Source organism: Aplidium turbinatum, chromosome 10 (genome assembly GCF_918807975.1).
Source record: "Aplidium turbinatum chromosome 10, kaAplTurb1.1, whole genome shotgun sequence".
Lineage (NCBI taxonomy): Eukaryota > Metazoa > Chordata > Ascidiacea > Aplousobranchia > Polyclinidae > Aplidium > Aplidium turbinatum.
Genome location: NC_137481.1, coordinates 12,123,731 through 12,139,506, shown reverse-complemented (window position 1 = coordinate 12,139,506; position 15,776 = coordinate 12,123,731). Strand labels below are relative to the sequence as shown.

Here is a 15,776-nt window from a genome sequence, read left to right as displayed (position 1 = left end):
TTATAATTGCCGTTTTTACATGATTAAACGTTGAAATCCTGCAGAAAGGAATAAAAATAAAATGTTTGAACTATTAAATTAAAATTCGTTATGTCAGTTCAGTTGAGTTGTTTTTATTTCTGACCATCATATGAAAAACAATACACGTCAACATAGCAAAGGTAGAAGCGACAAAACGCGAACGTTAAAACGTGCTTGAATTCGTCATGTCAGTTTAGTTGTTTTTATTTTTGATCATGATATCAAAAACAATTCACGTCAACATAGCAAAGGTGTAGAAAAAGGTAGAAGCGACAAAACCCGAACGTTAAAACGTGCTTGTGACCGAAGTAAGTTATTGAGTTGAGAGAAATTTGGCACGGTCGCAACACCTTCAGAAAAATTTAAGAAATGAAGGGAAAATAAAAAAAAGATAATGTTACAAAAAAAAATCATGTTTAAAGTCTATTATATAAGTTAGTACTTTTGAATAGTTAAAATGATTAGTTTGGATCAACAAATGTGTGGCCTACAGCTTGGATTGAAAGTAAATTATCGGGTAACAGCCTAGTTATCCCGACCAGCAGAAATTACCGTATTCATAGGCGCCGACTTTTATTTTTGCACGGGGTGGCGGATAGCACAATATGGCAACCTAAACACTTTCAAACTGCATGTTTTTGTTTGATTTTTACTAAGCGTGTTTCGTAGATGCAATTGTCTTTTCACACCTGATTTGTAGCTCGATAATTTACAAAGCAACTTTAAAACAAAGCACAAGAGGTATGTCGTGAATTTTATTGTTGCGTTGCTGCTCTGACAATTAACATTTGGCAAAAGTATTTTTGCGAACAGCAGCTCTGTCAATCCAACTGTTAATCAACTGGTCAAGTTGTCATGGTAGATCGCAAGTAGGTTTTTATGCGCCTGAGTGCACTAAACGATCGCCTCGCAGGTGGTGGAAGGCAACGATAAGTATATTTTCACAATGCAGACCACGTTTGGAAGCATTAATGAAATTGTTTCATTGCTTTCAAATAGATCAAGCAGTTGCAAATCAGACAGAATGCTCTACCTTTGCATCTATCGTAATGTAGCCACGGGAATTCGCTCCCCACGATTTTTGATAGCTTCTCCCTTCAACAGCGATTACCCTGATCGTGCTAACGCCTTTTGGCAGAGGCACACTTTCGTTTCGTTCAGGCGTTTGATCACTTTCATGCTGGCTGAAATCCTGACTAGACGCAACAAAAAATGACTCAATGGAGGGCTGCAACTTTGAACGCTTTTTCGGTGGCATCTTTAAGCAGAATAAAACTGGAATGTCGGCGAAAACTTTTACTGGACGACTTTTCGTAATTTTTTTTATGATGTAACAAGCAACTCCTATGTCAGACCAATAAATTCCCGCCTCAGACTTTTACAGGACGACTTTTCGTAATTTTTTCTATGATGTAACAAGCAACTCCTATGTCAGACCAATAAATTCCCGCCTCACAGTTTGTCACGCATTGACACGTAATATTACTGCATGAAGTAGATAACAAAGTAGAAATTAAAGCATGAAGTAGATGACAGTACACTCCAATAATAATTGAAATCGGAAAATAATTCAAAATGCAAAATCTTGAGCAATTGAAAAAGGTTGCTTTTATTATTGGGAATTGGCAGGGGGTGTAGCTTTCCTCCAATAGAATCATGTAAACGTGTAAATTTGCAGAACGTTAAAACTGCTACTTTACTAGGTGCACTTTTTAAATAAAACTTAAAAAGTTTCGAAAATTGCACTTTTTTAATGAAATTTGAAATAGATATTCATTTAGGGGGTGAAGCTATCAATCATCGAGATAATTTTATTTCCAAGTATTTTATAGCTGGCATAATTTATAGCGATATTATGAGCAGTTTAAAAATTTTCAAAAAATATTTTTGAAGGACGCAATGGAAAGATCGTATTTTATTGATTAATAAATCCCATTGTAAACCTAACAAATTTAACAATGACTTATGACAAGTAACAAATAAAACGATCGCAACAACAAGGAAAAAACTCGTAGCCACGTGTTGCGTAATCTTCACGTAGCTTGCTTGATGTTACGCGAGTATCATGCTTGTGACAAAAACAATCATTTTCTTCGCAATACTATACTGCAGTAGTTCTCAAACTGTGCGTCGCGACGCCCTGGTGCGTCGTTTCAATTTTCCAAGGGCGTCGCAGAAGAGTTTCGTTTCGCAGCTGAATTCAATTTATCTTATAAAGATGAGGATAATCCTTTGATTAGCAGTTTCAGTTGTCATCAAAGTTGTTAACTTCATTGAAACACGCCCACTGAAGTCAAGAGTTTTCAAAAAACTTTGTGGAGAAATGAATGCAGCGCATCGGAGTTTGCTCTTTTAATTTTCATCCAAGTAGCTTTTGCTTAAAAAATTCTTTGAACGCTTCTACGAATTGGTGGATGAACTTCAGGCTTTTTTGCAGCAAGAAAATAATCCACTTGCAGATTGTTTAGCTCAGAACAATTTCTTATTGAAACTGGTTTACTTTACTTGTGTGATATCTTCGCCAAACTGAACATTTCTATGCAGGGCCGAATAAAAATGACATTTCAGATAAAATTGCAGCATTCGTTAAAAAGCTGCTATTGTGGAAGATATAGCAAACCTGTCTGGAAGCTCTCGATACTTCACTTTCTCGTCCAATTTGCTTGAAAAGAAAAGTATGACGTTGCCTTCAAATTTGTGAAGCATAGGCCTATTTGGGCAACATTTGTTCAAGTTCGAGTCGAAATTTGCAAAATACTTCCCGAAAAATTTATTAAACTACGAATGGATTCGTGATTTTTTCGTCCAACCTACTCCACTGTCTTTTACTGCACAAGAAAAAGAAGCCTACATTGACCTTTCTTGTGACAATGCCCTGAGAAGGATGTTTAATTTAGGAAATCCAGCAAATTTCTGGATTTCGATGAATGGCGATTATCCAGCTTTGGTGAAGAAAGCACTACGAATTATTATCCCATATGTCACGTCATATTTATGTGAAGCAAGATTTTCTGCCTTGGCGGTGATAAAAAGCAAATTTCGATCACCAATAAACACTGAAAGAAAAATGCGGGTGGCAATTTCAAAAATTCTCCCAAGATTTAATGAACTTTGTAAAAACAAACAAGCCCACACGTCACATTAAATAATATGCATTGCTTTTTGTTGTTGTATCAACAAACAAAACTTAAATAATAAGTTTCCTCATTAACTTTTATTTGCGGGTGCGTCGCAAGTCCAGAAAACTTTTCCAGAGGCGTCGCAACAAAAAAAAGTTTGAGAACCTCTGCTATACTGTATTGGTTCACCTCTTGCTTTACGTTGACTTGAAGCGAAAACCAATGATCAAAAAAAGATTTAAACGTCCGTTTAAATTACATTTATTTGCAGCAAGTAATGTAACCTAAACGGGGTGGCTGCCACCCCGTAAGTCGGCGCCAGTGACCGTATTTACATTGTTTTAACGTCGCTAAACGTTGAAATCGTGTAGAAAAGAGAACTTTGCTGACTAGGATACGTTGAAACTGGGAAACATTCACAGAAGCCCTTCGATTTGTTCCAAGAACCCATTTAGCCTAACAGTTCATTTGTACATTGATTCAACGTCTGAATACATTATCTTAAAAATGCAACGTATCGAAGGGCTTCTGTGAATGTTTCTCAGTTTCAACGCAGGCCTTAAAACTCGTGTTTTTTTCCGGCAGCCATCGTGGCCTACCGAGAGCTCCTTCTCGGCGGCCAAATCTGCGTGCTTGGAGGCCAAAATACAATAACGATAGCACAAGTAAATAGCATTAAACTTGCAACAATGTTAAAATGATCACCTAGCGTTGTTGAAGTCTGGGCGACGTCCTGCAATAGAATCGTTGTACCACGCATTAGATGCTTTAATATCGGGATTGTAATCCGGTATTGCGGGACCATCTAACGACGCTAAATTGTTTTAACTGCTCGCAACTCAGTAAATTGTTTCAACTGCATACCGCCCTTCATAAAACCTGACCATTTATTCCGTTGTGATGTCACCATTGAGGGTGTGAAGTCACCAACCCACAGCGTTCTCAACTATGAAGACACGTGTTTTACCCACGGAGTCAACTAACCTAGTTCTCCTTTTTTACAACAATTCAATGTCCGACAACATTGAATCGATATAAAAACGACAATATTGCCAGCCGATGTAAATTAGCACTTCGGATTAACACTTCGTTAAAATAAACATCGGGAATTGCAAACAAGACTTACAGCGCTGGTGATCGCAGCTGGATATATTCAATACAACAGTAGTGACTATGACGCGCTGACCTAATTCTGCGTCACTCTTTGATACTACATATTTTCGACATTTAATCCACGATCATTCTATTGCGAAATTAAATAATTGGCTAGAAGAAACCGGCGGCCAAACTTGGCCGACGGAGGAGGTAGCACAGGCGGTCATTCAAGCACTACTTAGCGGCCATGGCCGCGATGGCCGCCGGCTGCTTTAAGGCTTGCAACGTATCCTAGTCATCAAACTTCTCTTTTCTACACGATTTCAACGTTCAGCGACGTTAAAACGATAGGCCACACATTTGGTTAGCCTTTTCATTCTGTTACTACAATGTAAAAATGAACTGTTAGGCTAACTGGGTTCTTGGAACAAATTTTTGCTGGTAGGGATAACTAGGCTACAGTACCCGATAGTTTACTTTCAATCCAAGCTGTAGGTCACACATTTGTTGATCCAAACTAATCATTTTAACTATTCAAAAGTACTAATTTATAGATATAATATATAAACATGATTTTTTTTGTAACATTTTATTTTTTTTATTTTCCCTTCACATCTTAAATTTTTCTGAAGGTGTTGCGACCGTGCCAAATTTCTTTCAAATCAATAACTTACTTCGGTCACAAGCACGTTTTAACGTTCGCGTTTTGTCGCTTCTACCTTAAAAACAACTGAACGGGCATGACGAATTCAAGCACGTTTTAGCGTTCGCGTTTTGTCGCTTCTACCTTTGCTATGTTGACGTGTATTGTTTTTGATATGATGGTCAGAAATAAAAACAACTGAACTGACATGACGAATTTTAATAGTTCAAACATTTTATTTTTATTCCTTTCTGCACGTTCAGCGACGTTAAAACGATGTGAAAACAGTTAGGCTCCGGTACTCGATAATTCCCTTTCAAAAATAAAATTTCAAAAACTCGCCGAATAGGGCACTCGCCGAAAAAGGCTCTCGCCGAATAGGGAACTCGCCGAATCGGACTAGCCGAATCGGATTAGCCGAATCGGACTCGCCGAAACGGGCCATTCCGAGTGTGTATAGGCTAAAAGTAATTGATTAAATGCTTTATTGCAGCACACATTTAAAGCATTTTCTCAATTGTTCGACGCTTTGTAGCACTCAAGTTGAATTATACAGAAACATATTATGCAAAAATATCCATGAAAGCAGTTCGGCTGCAGTCAGCCAATTCATTCATCAATGATTGCTCCATCATAACTGTCTCTTTGGTGCACAAACGAAATGAAATCCTTCTTCGAATCAGATGTTGCATGAATGGCTCTTGAATTAATCTTCGACAGAATTTGGCCCTCCTTACGATGATGTCCCAATACAAATTTGCTGGATTCGGTCACCAGTTTGACGGCTCGCTCGATGGACTGAGTATGATTGTCAAATTTCCCAAAAAACAATCTTTGTTTGCGTATTTTTTTAACAGAAAAGTAACCCGTATCTGCTGTCACCAGTGGTTCGTATGGTGCGGTTGAGACCAGTCAATTAAGTGCGAGTAATCTTTGGCATCAAAGTTGAGTTTCGGTACACAGAATTGCCTCACTCGATCATCTCCAAACGTAGAATCTCCACGGATGTTCCTGATGATTTCTACCGCCTTTTCTCTCATGATTGGGTCTGGATCTGCAACCATGGCCAAGATCAAATTCTCACTATGAGCAAAGTAGGCATTTCTTTCCAGGTATGGCCTAACTATGTCTTGTGAAGCCTTGGGAAGCAACTTAAACAGTTGGATTGCTCGAAAGATGTGGGCTGGAGCATCTTTATACAAGGGTTCGCATTTAATGTCAAACCATAATGGTGCATAGTTTGTAACAATGAAATATGTGAGTGCCTCAAGGTTGGCCTTCACATTACCAACAAGACCATGTTCACTAACGCACAACCCGGCAAACTTTGGTGGCCAAAGTCAACCATCGAGCATGGTTGAAGGGGCCGATCTTGATGCTCTCGAGTCGGGCTGGTACAGATCCATTTCGAATAGCTGCACAAACATCATACAGATACCGTTGATCATCCGATAAATCATCGACAATCTATTGAAGTAATTCTCAGATAGGTGGGGCATTTGCAATCGGTTGGAAATTGATATCGACAGGTAGGTATTCAGCAGACTTACAAAGCTGCCCAATAGGTCCCTTGAATGACCTATCACCAGTAGTATCTCCATCAAGTTTGATAAAAAGATGCCGGAATGGCAACTCATTGGTGTGCAGCATACATATCAGCCAGACAAGCCGATGGTTCAAATGCTTTTCTAATAATGCGATAACCTCGCCATGCATTCCAACATTAACATTTGTTGAGTCACATCCGATGAACTTCAAACTGGTCAGCAATTTTTTTTCTTTTAGGGCAGCCGATAATGATTGCTGAATGTCCTTACTCTGTCCGCTTTGAGGGGTGAAGTGAGTTATATACCTGCCACCAGGCTGTTTCACTACAGAGTAATGCTCCTCTTTGGCCATGTGCATGCCGCTACTTCCTGGTCGTGGAACAAGTGTTTGATCTTTACGGCCATCGAAAAACACACCCTGGATCAAAGTCGGACACACTGCGATGGACTTGCAATTCACATTTTCATTTCTAAGATATTCCTTATCTCTCTCTCTTACAGTCTAATTTTGTGGATGATGCAACATTGCTTAATTTAGCAATTTTTTCACTTCTTAAAGTAATTGTTAACATAATCATGAGGTGAATTGTGACCTTTAAAAGGGTATAGTGTTATCTAAAATGTATAAGGAGATGTATTTCAACAATATTGGATCACAGAATAATTGTTTTTAAGTTCTGGATAAAAAATGATAAATGCCATTTTCGCCCAAAAAATCAGGATTTTTGGAAATTTCAAATGCATTTTCGCAAGCTATTTCTGGTCTAAATCAGCTCAGATTTGGCATGGAACATTTTTTCGAGCCTATTTTCACATATCCATTTGAGGTTTTCGAATCGGTGAAAAAGTCCATTTTGCGACCCACCCTAATATTTATGCTGTGATGGTGTATTATACTTTAGTTTTCTTTTTAAAATATTTTTCTTATAAGCTTGAAAAGGGCTATTTGACTAGCCGAAAGCGTTAGCTCATTGTTTTTTGTTTTTATATTTTATAATGTTAAATGTAGTGTTGTTGCTGGGTTCTGTGTGTTTAATGTTTTATTACTTACATAAGGAAAATGTAAAAGCTGAAAACGTTTCCGAGTACTTGTATTTCATGCAGGGTAGCACCAGCACAGCAGTCATCACGTCTTTCTGCGACTGTTAATATTATGTTTCCTTTTATACGCAAACTTAAATACCGCACTATGTGATCAGTCTCTGAATATCATATAATGGTTGAACGCTTCGTGACTCCTTGTTGCTTGTGACTGGATGTGTGTAACTTAAAAAAGTTTGTTTTCTAAAATGATGTGAATCAGGATATACGTAAAATTACGAGAGGATTGCATTGCTTGAACCCTTCCCATTTGTTTTTTAAGTTGAAGATACGGTACATAGTTTTGATTTTGCAATGTACAGCAAGCACTTAAGCGAGATTGTATCTCAAATAAAGCACACGCAAATTTTCATTTCATATCACGTTTGTGGTACTTTAAAGTTAACCAGGTGTGTTCGGCGGCAATTAACTAACATTCTACCCAGTGTCTGGCACTGCAAAGACATCACTTACCTTTGTATTTGGTTTCAGGGCATTTTCAAAGTTTTTCAGATCAGTGAAGTCGATAAATGAAAATTCTAATCCAAACTTGGACGCAATGGTTCGAAAGTATCTAACACAAAAAAATTGCAGAGTTTAATTTCAGAGTATGGTATGTTTCTTCATTACCGATGGCATAAACGTTATCAATGTGTCGTAATACAACTCAAAGACGAATGAACTTAACAATCAAATGCTTTGTACTTCTGCATTGTGGTTTTTAGGTGTAGCTTATGATTTGTTCCATTATTAGTATTATAAAAACGAAACCTCAAACACTGAAAATTGTGAAGAAACGTGCAAGCAACTATCTGTTAAACCATGACTACCCAGAAATCCGATTAAATTGTTACATTTTGCAGACAGTTGCCAACTCTCACAAATTGTGCTGAACAACCGAACAACAACTTCATGAAGCCGTTCGAATGCCTCCAACTCAGTTAACGATAAAAGTGGGTTTTTGCATAACGAAGGGATGTATGACTGTGTGGTCAATTGGTCATGCCTCATTCGGATGACATTAATCGACTCGGAGTGATTCCAACTTTGTCATGAAGACTTGTTCTAGTTGCAATTATCTTAAAAATGCCAGTTTTCAAATATCAAATCATACTCAGTCTACTGGTTTATAAAATGTGATAAATCATGCAGTAAATGTAGTGGTCATGGTCCACCTGCATAGGCAGCCAAATGCAAAAGCATTTTTATTAAGCCTTTAGTTTAGATAGTAGATTCATTGTGAAGCATCAACTAATTGTAAAAACTATCGTTTTCAAGATATTTTTGTTGAACCTTTGGAACGCAGCAATTCTTCAGCCAGATATTTATCAACAAACGTTCACAATTGTTTTGGTGACACAATCTATAATTCTATAAACACTAACCTATTTGTTCCACTAAAAACGTCATCAGTGGCTATGACGTGATCGCCAGATTTAAGAGTATGAATAATGGTGTAAGTTGCACTTAAACCGCTTGCGAACGCCAATCCTGGAAAATCAAGTAAAATGCATCTGTTTAAACATACACAATCTTTGCAACAACAAAAAAAAAAATTTACAAGTTGAAACTTACCATGCTTTCCACCTTCTAATGCAGCAACACACGCTTCTAAACAGTCTCTAGTCGGATTTCCACTTCGACCATATCTATAGCCCTGCAAGTTTGTAGATCATGTTTCTAGTAAAGGCTTTCAGCATGACAGTGTTACAATCATTTTAAACAACATTCGATTTTAATTTATGTCATTAAATTTTCACAACTAACTCAGATAAATTCTATATTGAACAAATTGAAAAGATATACTGCAGCAAAACACTAAATCAAAAGTAAATATGGCTTGAAACACAGCCTGAAAAATAATCATTTCAATACATACAAGAAATCAGAAGCAAGGAATAAAGTCACTTTTTATTGGTCAGAAAAACAAAACGTATGAAAAACATGACCTAATGTTGAAAAATAATACAAATTGTAGTAATTACATTTCACTAAAACTTTTACATGTGAAGTCACATTGCAATACAGCACTTTAAAATATCATTTTATTAATATTTGTTTGGTACTGAAGGTAAACAACCATAGGAGCCAACTTTTCAAAAAACTTTGGGGGGCGAGAAAGGTGATGACGTCATAACCGTAACGCTATTTTACTCTTACTGCTTACTGTCTTGTTTATACTGACACCTAGGTCGCAAACCAAATATATTAAAACCGCTGCTTGAAACGATTAGTTTTACACATGCAGGACGCCTAGACGTAAAAAATTGATATTGTTAGGTCATAATTGGAACAGTTGGAAAACAAGCCGATTAATTTCCTTTCCTGCGAGGGCATAACAACGATCAAGACAGTGCAGTTATCGAAATAAAACGCAAAAAATCATGATCAGCTATCAGTTTTATTAACCTCGTTTAATTACTTACCCTCAAAGCGTTAACAACGGCGAAGTGTTTTCTCTTGTTTTTTATCGAAAGTCTTTATAGTCGAATACTGTCGAGTATAGGTCGAGATGTTCGCAAGTGATGTTCACCTCAAAAAGACAGGTTGAACTTATAATCGGAATAAGCTGTTTTTTCCAGGCAGTTTACAAAATGAACGCATTTTTGCTGCAGAAAATTGCCGACGTAGATTACGGAAGGTGAAATGGCGTCCGCGGAAGCAAAGTTTTGAATACGTTTATTTGCAGTGATTCAACCTTAATTTTCAATTTTAATGATTTCTTGTCAATTCTAAACTTTATGCACTTGTTGAGCAATATGCAAAGCTCACGAGACAAAACAGCGGAAAGAGCTGTTTTAAGAGATCGATTTTTTTATTTTTGCGTGTAAGATATAATCGTTCTTATTACGTAACATTCCATTTCCATGATTGTTGAAGTCGATGTCAAACCTTAGCGGCTGCATAAAACGATGATGTCAGGTTAGCTGGGTGATAATAGCGGTAAGAGACGTCGTTAATGCAGGCAATACCTGCAACCAAGCTCATTAAACACCTTTTCTTTTATCGGTTTTCGATTTAATTCTCACACATTGCGAACAAAACAATGCGTTCTGTTCTATCACAATTGATCTCACAGCTGGAAGACCTCGTTGAAAATAGCGCGTCTAATTTAGTTGGTTTACTTAATATTGCCGTGAATAGTTACGTGACTATTCCAACAGCGTAAGTTACACTACGATCTACTTTGAAATTTCCATACCTCATGTCAATCCCAATTCTTAGATGAACCATCAAATGGTAGTGTCGGAATAAGCTATTCGACTTATACACCGGTGAAGGAAATAATACCAATTTTCGGCTCAAAAGTAGGGGTTCGACGTATACGAGATTGACCTATGCTCGAGTATAGGCTACACGGTAGTGCAGGAGTGTCATATTTCATATAGATGAGTGTATATTGATGAGTGTATACTGTATGTGATGTATATATTTTCACAATATTTACATCAATATAGTGCTTATTGAAGCAAAACACGGATGACAGTTTTGAAAAATGCATTTTTTCTTTAAGCTGTATTCACGTAATTGTTTGTTGTGTCGTAGTTTCAACTCGATAAAGTTTGCTAAAATCGATTTCATGTTTGAAGTCACAAAAAAATCTAATGGACGCTTGGATAACTCGTGAAATGAGAATAAACATTCAACCTCGCATTCGCTTTTTTGCTACCACGCGTTTTGACTTTGAAGTTGCTCCTCACGCACGGGAAGATAAGCAGTGTGTGACTGTGAACGTGCGCATCTCAGTAATTCACGTTCCAGAGAAAGCCATGCGATCAGCTGCTGTTTTGCAGTCAAGAGCAACGTTAGGCTGTTTTTCGCTTTCGGCATTCTTTAAATCCGTTTAAATAATCTAAATCTTTTTCGCGAAGTATTTTATCTTTGAAACACCACTTGTAATAGACATTTTTGTTGCCCCTCAACCATAAATTTAAGGGGGGCGCCGCCCCCGGCCCCCCCAGAAGTCGGCGCATATGTAAACAACACATCTACAATATATCAAATTCTACAGCAAGATTAAGCACATTATTCAACATACAGTATGATCACCAGGAGCATATTGCTTGAAAGTTGTTGACAATGTAATAGGAGGAACAACCATCATTGACTTCCATTTTTCTGGCTCTTGTCCGACATGAATTGCATCAGTAGAAAACCTGAAAAGACACATTTGTTCAACAATATAGGCAATGATTGGTGATAAATTTGTTTCTTTTTTAAACATATAAACAGGCATCAACACACCGAATTGGACAAAGTTTGGAATAAGAAAAAAGGTTAATTTAAATCAGAAATCTAAAAGGCTCCGATACATAGGCTGTATTCATCATCATCATAATCCATCGTCGGTTTGTTCCCCACTAGTGGGGGTGGCCGATTGTTTCCGCGCAGCAATTGTTTTAATCCCTTTTCTCCATTTCACCCTGTCCCTTGCATCTTCCTCCTTCAGTCCGACTTTTTTAAATTCATCCTTCACTTGTTGTTTCCACGTTCTTCTTGGACGACCGCGTTTCCTCTTCCCATCCACCTTTAGATCTAGTGCTTTTCTAAGAAAACTTCCTTCCTCCCTCCTTATCACATGTCCATACCATCTTACTCCATTTGCCCTTGCCAGTTGGTCTATGGTCTCTCTCATCTCTAGCATATCCAACAATTCTTCAGTCCTTTTTTCCCTTCTCGTTTTCACCCCACACATTGCTCTCACCATTCACCTTTCCGTTCTTCTCAGGATTGCCAGTTCACTCTCTCTCAATATCCATGTCTCGCTACCATATAGCATTGCAGGCCGCACACAGCTCCGATATACTTTCCCTTTCATCCTTAGTGAGAATTTTCTGCCATACAACATTTCCCCACATTCCCTGAACTTTGCCCAGCCCAATCTTGCCCTTGTTGTCACCGCTGCTTCACATCCACTACTTCCATTTATCCGATCACCCAGATAACAGAAGTCTGTCACTGTTTCTATGCCATGGCAGAACTCATCATCATGGTCTTCCACTTCATTCCTTCCTTTACTGCATTTCCCACAAACAAAACACTTCGCCAATCTTGTTGCGGCTCTCTTGACATTAGCACATCTTGCATGTACCCACTTTCCACATTCCTTGCATTGCATTGAATTTCTCATCACTCTCTTGCCACATATTCCACAGGGATCTACTTTGCTCTCAGCAACTGTTCCTTCTGCTCCACTCACCATCACTTTTGTTTTTTCAAGATTCACCTTCATACCCTTGGTTTCAAATGCTTCTTTCCATTTCTCAAACTTTCTCTCCAGTCCCTCCATACTATTACTTGTCAAGACCAGGTCGTCTGCATACAAAATTTCACTCAATAAGCCCTCCCTCACTCCTTCAGTTACAACGTCAACCACAATAGCAAATATCAGAGGTGACAAAACTGATCCTTGGTGTACACCAACCTTCACAAAAAACTCGTTTGAATAATTTGATCCAACTCTCACTTTTGTTCTTGCATCCTCATACATAGACATCACAGCTCTCACTAATCCCTCCGGTATACCTCTTTTCCTCATTGCCCACTCCATCACTTTCCTTGGTACTCTGTCAAATGCCTTTTCTAAGTCGACAAAACACATATATAGTTTTCTCTGCTTCTCTCGGTATTCCTCCTGCATTCTTCTCAATATAAACAGAGCATCCACTGTACCTTTTCCTGGCATAAATCCAAACTGCATATCATTTAATTTCACCAATGTTCTCAACCTCTTTTCTAGTATTCGCTCCACAATTTTCATTCCATGCTCTAGTAGTTTTACACCTCTATATGCACTGCAACTTCTCACATCCCCTTTTCTCTTGAACAATGGAACAAGAGTACTATGCTTCCACTCCTCCGGCATTCCCTCTCCATCTAATACCCTTTGGCTAAGTTGTAGCATTACTTCAATTCCCAACTCTCCACTTGCTTTTATCATCTCTACGCTCACTTCTGATGGACCGGCTGCTTTATGCAGTTTCATTTGCCCCATTGCCTCCACCACTTCATCACGAGTAACCTTTCCCACTGGACCCTCCACCAGATCAACCTCTGTCATATGATCCCATACATTCTCCTTATTCATAACATTTTCCATATGTTCCTTCCACACTTCTCCTCTGCTTTCCGAGCTGAAATGCAACTTCCCATCTCCACTCCTTATACATCTTCCCCCTACAATATCATTCCCATCCTTTTTCATTTGCTTTATGAGTCTGAATACTTTGTTTTGGCTTTCCCCCATTTTATTAAGTTCCTCCTCAGCACCATTCTTCATAGCTCTTGCAACAACCTTTTCATACTCTTATACTTCTTTTTATTTTCTTCTGACCCATTTTTGCGCCACTGCTTGTATGCATCTCTTTTCTGTGAAATCGCATGCTTCACCTCTTCATTCCACCACCATGTGTCTCCACGATCCCTCCTTACTTTCTTTTTCCCACATACTTCATCACATGCTGCTAGGACACCTTTCTAGGCTGTATTGTAATTGTATATAATGTTTCGCGTTTCCAATATTGCAGTAATGATCTTACAGTAATCATTTCAATAACAAACTTTGCTGAGTAAAACTGCCCCATTTACAAAAAGATTGTAATAAAATGCTTATTTATTTATATATACATATATATAGCTGTTTCTTGCCTTCTTTCATTATGTGGGTGTCAAAATTAAAATCAAATAGAACCTAGAAAGTATCAATTTAAAACAACGTATGTGGGTGTCAAAATTAAAATCAAATAGAACCTAGAAAGTATCAATTTAAAACAACGTAAAAGAACCTAGAACCTAAAAGAAATAAAAACATGTTAAAATAGAAATGAGTGAGCACACATTTTATTCATCATTTAATTTGATCTTCAAATTTTCTGCTTTTCTAGTGACCACCCTGTATATCATACAGTCTTCGTTAGAGTTGTTAAAACAAGGTACAGTTACATAAACAAGTTCAGTTACACAAACAGTATCAAATAAAAGTTTTTTTTATCTATGTCCACTGTCATGCCACAAACCTTGGAAATGGTTTTCCCCATTCAAAGTCTGATGAGTTTGAATTTTCATTATTTTGAGTCATGATGAACTATTAACCTTACAGTCAATGTCACAAAAACAAACTGAAATAAAAAGTTATATAATATTATACACCAAGCAGTAAACTGTTAAAAAATTGTATGGTAGAATCACTTGCTTTCTACAGTTCATAGCTTCACACTTCAGTCAACCCCGACTTTATTGGACCGAAACATGAATATGACCTGATAAAAGTGGGCATTCCATTGAAAGGAAAAAAAATAAAAAAAGTGATTTTTGGGCCAAGAAAAATTGGACCATTCAATTGTTATTTCTATAAACATTGGCAAAGGAAGAGCTGAAGTTGGCTGGGATACCAAAAACAAAGGCTATTCAACAGCTTGATATTATCAAACAATTTCAATGTTTTAACAATTTTTATTTGAAGCATAGAACTAACTCACTATTTTCATCATAGTTAAGTTCAAATAAATATGATACTGCCATGAGGTATTAAGTGCACTGTACAACACTATGTTTGTATGAATATTTTCATGCAATATGTATTTCTTGCTCGCTGCCATACTTGTCTAAACTACAAAGTGAAGTCTTCTTAAGCAGATTATTCCAAGTCAGTTGACTAGATCACTCATCTGTGCTACTGAAACTGTAGTACACAGTGCTGATACACAATTAGTTTGAAAATACTTTATTGAGTATATACATATTGTTTTGTGTTCATCAAAATGCGTTTTTCACCATGCACAGGCTCGTTTTCTTTTGCAGCATGATTTTCATACTTTATTGTGCTGTTAAAGAGATACATCTTAACAAAAGTAGTGTCAACTTAATTTTTCAAATCACAAAGCATAGTCGTATGGACATTCACACAAATAAGAAACAATCACTTTCAGATCCAATTGATTTTGACAAAAGTAACATTAGAAGTGCAAAAGTGTTGAGGGTCAAAAAATTGTTCTAATTTGTTCAGCAATACGATACAGTACATCATACTTAGAATTCGGCTTGATAGCAACAGATGATGCTGGCGTGCCAAAACATGTCGTTTGTGGAGTTGTGCTCAGCAATGATACAACAAAATCTTCAGATCTAAAGAAACATTTGTCTTCAAAACATAAACAAAGTAGAATACAAACAAAATTTTGAAAGAAAATGAAACGAACTAAAGTCTGCACAAAGATATACAAGACAGCGGAATGGTCCGATTCGGTGAGTTCCCTATTCGGTGAGAGCCTT

General features: G+C 37.4%; 1 protein-coding gene across 1 annotated transcript in view; it reads right to left on the bottom strand.

The window, feature by feature from the left end:
• The window catches only part of LOC145777979 (cystathionine gamma-lyase-like), a 35,624-nt gene extending 21,000 nt beyond the window's left edge, over positions 1 to 14,624 (bottom strand). Inside the window, exons 1-5 of the mRNA XM_082589355.1 lie at positions 14,522 to 14,624; positions 11,545 to 11,662; positions 9,081 to 9,162; positions 8,891 to 8,996; positions 7,980 to 8,079 (exon numbers count right to left, since the gene is read on the bottom strand). Of these exons, the coding sequence (XP_082445481.1) occupies positions 7,980 to 8,079; positions 8,891 to 8,996; positions 9,081 to 9,162; positions 11,545 to 11,662; positions 14,522 to 14,583 (468 nt within the window). The 5' untranslated portion in view covers positions 14,584 to 14,624. The remainder of the gene's footprint in view (positions 1 to 7,979; positions 8,080 to 8,890; positions 8,997 to 9,080; positions 9,163 to 11,544; positions 11,663 to 14,521) is intronic.
• Between the last annotated feature and the right edge of the window lie 1,152 nt (positions 14,625 to 15,776).